This window comes from Glandiceps talaboti, chromosome 7 (assembly GCF_964340395.1).
Source record: "Glandiceps talaboti chromosome 7, keGlaTala1.1, whole genome shotgun sequence".
In the NCBI taxonomy this organism is placed as follows: domain Eukaryota; kingdom Metazoa; phylum Hemichordata; class Enteropneusta; family Spengelidae; genus Glandiceps; species Glandiceps talaboti.
The window spans coordinates 21,992,980-22,000,224 of NC_135555.1; the positions used below are offsets into that span (position 1 = coordinate 21,992,980).

The 7,245-nt window shown below is 36.2% G+C and overlaps 1 protein-coding gene across 1 annotated transcript in view; it reads right to left on the bottom strand.

Moving 5' to 3' along the window:
• Positions 1 to 398: 398 nt before the first annotated feature.
• The window catches only part of LOC144438094 (magnesium-dependent phosphatase 1-like), a 27,052-nt gene continuing 20,205 nt past the window's right edge, over positions 399 to 7,245 (bottom strand). Inside the window, exons 5-6 of the mRNA XM_078127123.1 lie at positions 1,967 to 2,077; positions 399 to 510 (exon numbers count right to left, since the gene is read on the bottom strand). Coding sequence (XP_077983249.1) covers positions 399 to 510; positions 1,967 to 2,077 — 223 coding nt within the window. The remainder of the gene's footprint in view (positions 511 to 1,966; positions 2,078 to 7,245) is intronic.

A 7,245-nucleotide genomic window follows, 5' to 3' on the forward strand; every position in this document is an offset into this window, starting at 1 on the left:
AGGGTTTCAGGAAACCTCTCAAAGGTGTCCTAAGTCAGGACAGTTTCAGGACGGTTTCAGGACGCGTTTGCGTCTACACAGGCTTCAAACTATCCCGAATCCTACCTCAGGTAGGATTTTTAGTGCCGTGTAGATGGGGCTAGTGTCTGTATTTTGTATGTGTCATTCATAACAAAAAAACCATGTTGTGTGAGATGTAAAAAAACATGGTGCTTGGTCTTTCTGGTTTGGTGGCACCTGCTTAGCTGTCAAATGCAAAAAACTCTGACAAAGCTACAAACTAATAGTATCAAATTTTATCAAAAAAAGACCCTGCAACATTATGACTAGTTCATTAAAATGTTATTTCATTTGAAAACTTTTTTGTTTATCTTCAAATGAAAGACAAGGAAAACAACTTACTTTCCAAAATGTGTTTTCTTACAGCCAGGGTAGATTTCTTTGTAGTTAAAATACTGGTCAATATCGAACAACTTCAATAATGTTTTGGCTTCAGGAGGAGTTTCTGTTCTATAAAAAAATATTCAAAAAGAACATACAACAATGGAAGATCAACTATCGGCATGCTAACACACATACAAAAAGTAAAACTAATGTTATTACATGTTGATATAAGCTATTAATTGATGTGATTACACTCAAAGTAGGGTGGCATTTCTGATAGCAAGTTTTCCTCTAGTCACCACACAGTCAACCTCATTCAGTGTTTGCACTATCTTGATTACAAGGTGATTGTATCCACATAGCCAAGGCACTGCTGTCATCCACTTGTGTAATCTACCACATGCAAGAATAGGTTTAGTTTGTGTCTATCTTAGTTAGCCGATAGCACATTTTCCACAGTTTGTCTATCTTAGTTAGCCGATAGCACATTTTCCACAGTTTGTCTATCTTAGTTAGCCGATAGCACATTTTCCACAGTTTGTCTATCTTAGTTAGCCGATAGCACATTTTCCACAGTTTGTCTATCTTAGTTAGCCGATAGCACATTTTCCACAGTAATATATGTGATTGTTATCAACTAGAACAGTATACATAGTTCTGATAATAAATACTTTAGATTGTGATTATAATACTTCTAGTGATGTTTTATTCCATACATTGCATTGGACACCATTCAGAAAACGGGTTTTATATAATGAGTCAATTTTAATGTATAAAGTACAAAACAATTTAGCACCGGATTATTTGAATGTTTTTAAAAGGATACACAATGTTCATAGTCGGAATACTAGATCTGCTGCCAGGGAAGATTTATACATTTCAAAACATAGAACCAAGTTTTTTAAGAAAAGTTTTACCTACAGTGGTGTAAAAATATGGAACAGTTTGCCACTTGACTTAAAATCATGTCCCTTACTGCAGGCTTTTAAAAGCAAATGTAAATATCATTTTTCAATTTCAAGTGATTCATAATTTCAGTTGTGTATTGTTGATGTTCGTCTATTTTGTTATTGTACCTATTATATTTTTGCTTGTTTTGTCCTCATTTGATGTGTGCAGTATTTAATGTATATATTGTATATAATATTTTAATGTTTTTCTCGACACTGTGTGAGAAGAGCCACTGGCTCAACAGTCTATCGAGATTAAATAAAGTCTAATAATAATAATAATAATAATATCACTATATTATTACAACAGTCTCCAATTATGGGTTGCCAGTGGTCGAGTGGTTAGTTTGTACACCTCTTAACCCTACAGTCTGGGTTCGAACCCGCCAGGTGTTGGCTGGGTAAGATTAAAATTTAACCATGTCTGTATGTAAGAAGGGTGATGCTCAGTTTGACTCTGCCAAACAATGCAGGTTTTCCCCGGGTACTTCGGTTTCCTCCTGCTTTTCAATACTAGGGCATTAGGGCGCTAATCCGTGGTAACCATTCAACAAATTTCTTTATTTAATTGGATGAATAATGATTCTTCTTATTATCGTTATTATTCACTATTATACCATAAGATAAAATACCTTGAAGCAGCAGCTATTTGAATCCCTTTAGCCTCTATTAGTTGCAGGATAGACTTCACATCTTGGTATAAAATCATTTCATCTTTCCTTCTATCAAACACTCTACCATTACTGGAATGGAAATGAAAACATATCTGGATTAAAAAATAGAGTACACAATATCATGTCAAGTAAAGAGCGCCCTCTATGGCATATTTGTCAAGTCATGTTTATTGACTTTTCTGGAGTCAAGATATGGTTGGTTGGTTAGTGTGGCCAGCTGAGATTCTGCAAACTTGTCAGTTGAGCCATTTCACAAGCATTTAATTCAGTATGACTACAGCCCTTGGACAAGATGTAGACCAAGATTGTTTACAAGTTAACCCAAATGTATAAGTGGGGACCTGGTAGGATAATGGTTGCAATGTGAAGGACTCAATCCTTTACAGTACCACACAGTATCTTGTATCTTATTTTCACAACTTTGAAGATGAAATTTGTGTATTTAAGGTGAAATCAATACTTGAACTCAAAAAGATAAATCACATGCATTTTGGAAATAGTGTACTGGGCAATATGATACTCCCTAAAATTGTACATGGCTAATGAATCATTTGACCTTAGAATGTGTGCAAATTTTACACAACTTTTTTAACAGTGACTAGATAAAACCTAGTCCCCTGACATTATATTTTGAAAATATATTATAAAAAATTAATCTAAACATATATTGTATATTTGTATTGCTGGTATGTATGTTTTTGTATAGCTCATAAGATTTCACAATAACGTCACACATGTGGCTATGTCACAACAGACAAATGATAATACATATTAGGGCAGCCCTATTTAATTCTATGTTACACATTAGGGCAGCCCTATTTCAAGCTATGTTACACATTAGGGCAGCCCTATTTCATTCTATTTTACATATTAGGGCAGCCCTATTTAATTCTATGTTACACATTAGGGCAGCCCTATTTCAAGCTATGTTACACATTAGGGCAGCCCTATTTCATTCTATTTTACATATTAGGGCACCCCTATTTAATTCTATGTTACACATTAGGGCAGCCCTATTTCATTCTATGTTACACATTAGGGCAGCCCTATTTCATTCTATGTTACACATTAGGGCAGCCCTATTTCATTCTATTTTACATATTAGGGCAGCCCTATTTAATTCTATGTTACACATTAGGGTAGCCCTATTTCAAGCTATGTTACACATTAGGGCAGCCCTATTTCATTCTATTTTACATATTAGGGCACCCCTATTTAATTCTATGTTACACATTAGGGCAGCCCTATTTCATTCTATGTTACACATTAGGGCAGCCCTATTTCATTCTATGTTACACATTAGGGCAGCCCTATTTCATTCTATTTTACATATTAGGGCACCCCTATTTAATTCTATGTTACACATTAGGGCAGCCCTATTTCATTCTATGTTACACATTAGGGCAGCCCTATTTCATTCAATGTTACACATTAGGGCACCCCTATTTCATTCTATTTTACATATTAGGGCAGCCCTATTTCATTCTATGTTACATATTAGGGCGGCCCTATTTCATTCAATGTTACACATTAGGGCAGCCCTATTTCATTCTATGTTACACATTAGGGCAGCCCTATTTCAAGCTGTTACACATTAGGGCAGCCCTATTTCATTCTATTTTACATATTAGGGCACCCCTATTTAATTCTATGTTACACATTAGGGCAGCCCTATTTCATTCTATGTTACACATTAGGGCAGCCCTATTTAATTCTATGTTACACATTAGGGCGGCCCTGTTTCATTCAATGTTACACATTAGGGCAGCCCTATGTCATTCAATGTTACACATTAGGGCAGCCCTATTTAATTCTATGTTACACATTAGGGCAGCCCTATTTCATTCAATGTTACACATTAGGGCGGCCCTATTTTATTCAATGTTACACATTAGGGCAGCCCTATTTCATTCTATGTTACACATTAGGGCAGCCCTATTTCATTCTATGTTACACATTAGGGCGGCCCTATTTTATTCAATGTTACACATTAGGGCAGCCCTATTTCATTCTATGTTACACATTAGGGCGGCCCAAATTTAATTCTATGTTACACATTAGGGCGGCCCTGTTTCATTCAATGTTACACATTAGGGCAGCCCTATGTCATTCAATGTTACACATTAGGGCAGCCCTATTTCATTCTATGTTACACATTAGGGCAGCCCTATTTCATTCAATGTTACACATTAGGACGGCCCTATTTTATTCAATGTTACACATTAGGGCAGCCCTATTTAATTCTATGTTACACATTAGGGCAGCCCTATTTCAAGCTATGTTACACATTAGGGCAGCCCTATTTCATTCTATTTTACATATTAGGGCAGCCCTATTTAATTCTATGTTACACATTAGGGCAGCCCTATTTCAAGCTATGTTACACATTAGGGCAGCCCTATTTCATTCTATTTTACATATTAGGGCAGCCCTATTTAATTCTATGTTACACATTAGGGCAGCCCTATTTCATTCTATGTTACACATTAGGGCAGCCCTATTTCATTCTATTTTACATATTAGGGCAGCCCTATTTAATTCTATGTTACACATTAGGGTAGCCCTATTTCAAGCTATGTTACACATTAGGGCAGCCCTATTTCATTCTATTTTACATATTAGGGCACCCCTATTTAATTCTATGTTACACATTAGGGCAGCCCTTTTTCATTCTATGTTACACATTAGGGCAGCCCTATTTCATTCTATGTTACACATTAGGGCAGCCCTATTTCATTCTATTTTACATATTAGGGCACCCCTATTTAATTCTATGTTACACATTAGGGCAGCCCTATTTCATTCTATGTTACACATTAGGGCAGCCCTATTTCATTCAATGTTACACATTAGGGCACCCCTATTTCATTCTATTTTACATATTAGGGCAGCCCTATTTCATTCTATGTTACACATTAGGGCGGCCCTATTTCATTCAATGTTACACATTAGGGCAGCCCTATTTTATTCTATGTTACACATTAGGGCAGCCCTATTTCAAGCTATGTTACACATTAGGGCAGCCCTATTTCATTCTATTTTACATATTAGGGCACCCCTATTTAATTCTATGTTACACATTAGGGCAGCCCTATTTCATTCTATGTTACACATTAGGGCAGCCCTATTTAAATCTATGTTACACATTAGGGTGGCCCTGTTTCATTCAATGTTACACATTAGGGCAGCCCTATGTCATTCAATGTTACACATTAGGGCAGCCCTATTTCATTCTATGTTACACATTAGGGCAGCCCTATTTCATTCAATGTTACACATTAGGGCGGCCCTATTTTATTCAATGTTACACATTAGGGCAGCCCTATTTCATTCTATGTTACACATTAGGGCAGCCCTATTTCATTCTATGTTACACATTAGGGCGGCCCTATTTTATTCAATGTTACACATTAGGGCAGCCCTATTTCATTCTATGTTACACATTAGGGCGGCCCAAATTTAATTCTATGTTACACATTAGGGCGGCCCTGTTTCATTCAATGTTACACATTAGGGCAGCCCTATGTCATTCAATGTTACACATTAGGGCAGCCCTATTTCATTCTATGTTACACATTAGGGCAGCCCTATTTCATTCAATGTTACACATTAGGACGGCCCTATTTTATTCAATGTTACACATTAGGGCAGCCCTATTTCATTCTATGTTACACATTAGGGCAGCCCTATTTCAAGCTATGTTACACATTAGGGCAGCCCTATTTCATTCTATTTTACATATTAGGGCACCCCTATTTTATTCTATGTTACACATTAGGGCAGTCCTATTTCATTCTATGTTACACATTAGGGCAGCCCTATTTAATTCTATGTTACACATTAGGGCGGCCCTGTTTCATTCAATGTTACACATTAGGGCAGCCCTATGTCATTCAATGTTACACATTGGGGCAGCCCTATTTCATTCTATGTTACACATTAGGGCAGCCCTATTTCATTCAATGTTACACATTAGGGCGGCCCTATTTTATTCAATGTTACACATTAGGGCAGCCCTATTTCATTCTATGTTACACATTAGGGCAGCCCTATTTCATTCTATGTTACACATTAGGACGGCCCTATTTTATTCAATGTTACACATTAGGGCAGCCCTATTTCATTCTATGTTACACATTAGGGCGGCCCAAATTTAATTCTATGTTACACATTAGGGCGGCCCTGTTTCATTCAATGTTACACATTAGGGCAGCCCTATGTCATTCAATGTTACACATTAGGGCAGCCCTATTTCATTCTATGTTACACATTAGGGCAGCCCTATTTCATTCTATGATTCTGCTTCATAATACCTGAAAAAGGATGGGATGGTTGGTTGTTGTTTTTGAAAAAGTGTATTTGTACATTTTCATAATACTTTTATTTCATAATCATATTTTACCAGTCTAGATACCGTAGAAATGATAAGTAAAGTCATAAGGAATCTATAAACCATTTGTTTCCCAAATTTCAGCGATAAATGATAATTTTCACCCAGATATGCCTTAGTAGGTTCATATTCTTACCATCACTGGCATCAGTGATACTGTGAATTTTTCTTTTCCTGCCATAGAGGGCATTATTTTAATTTTATTATATTGCTAGATTGAAGAAATCTATGGTGAATTAGGTAATGAGAAAGACAGAAATAACTAGGGCTAGCATTATGTTTGTTGGAAACAAAACCAATAGAATCCAATCAACAACTTGGAAATGTAGATGGAACCCTACAACAAACAGATACATTATATTTTCTGAAACATTATTTAGTGTAAGGCCATAAAAAAATTGTTTCTGGTCAGAACATTTTGTCTAAAGTGGTGTGACAATGCAACTTTTTTTTTTATTCTCAACAAACCTCAGTCACTCAGTCTACTATTTATGACAGTTACTGTTCTTTTTATTTAGTACTTTAGAGCAAGTGTGTATATGGCGGCAGATGTCATTTGCTTGTTCATGATTGGCTCTGCAGTTGTCTTCACTGAAGTAGGGAGGGTTATTTTTGTTTTCCCCCTCAGATCTACAGACAGCATGAGTTGGACAAGCACACACACACAAAACAACTGACATTGGGTATTTAAGTGATGCATGCCAGAAAAAAAACAACTTAACATTTTTTTTTTTGCCTAAACCTGAATACTACATACATGTAGTGTCCTACTTTGATAGAATGATTTCATTCTCACTGGGGATGTCTTGGTCTAAATTTGATGTAAAAATAATTCCGCTATAATACT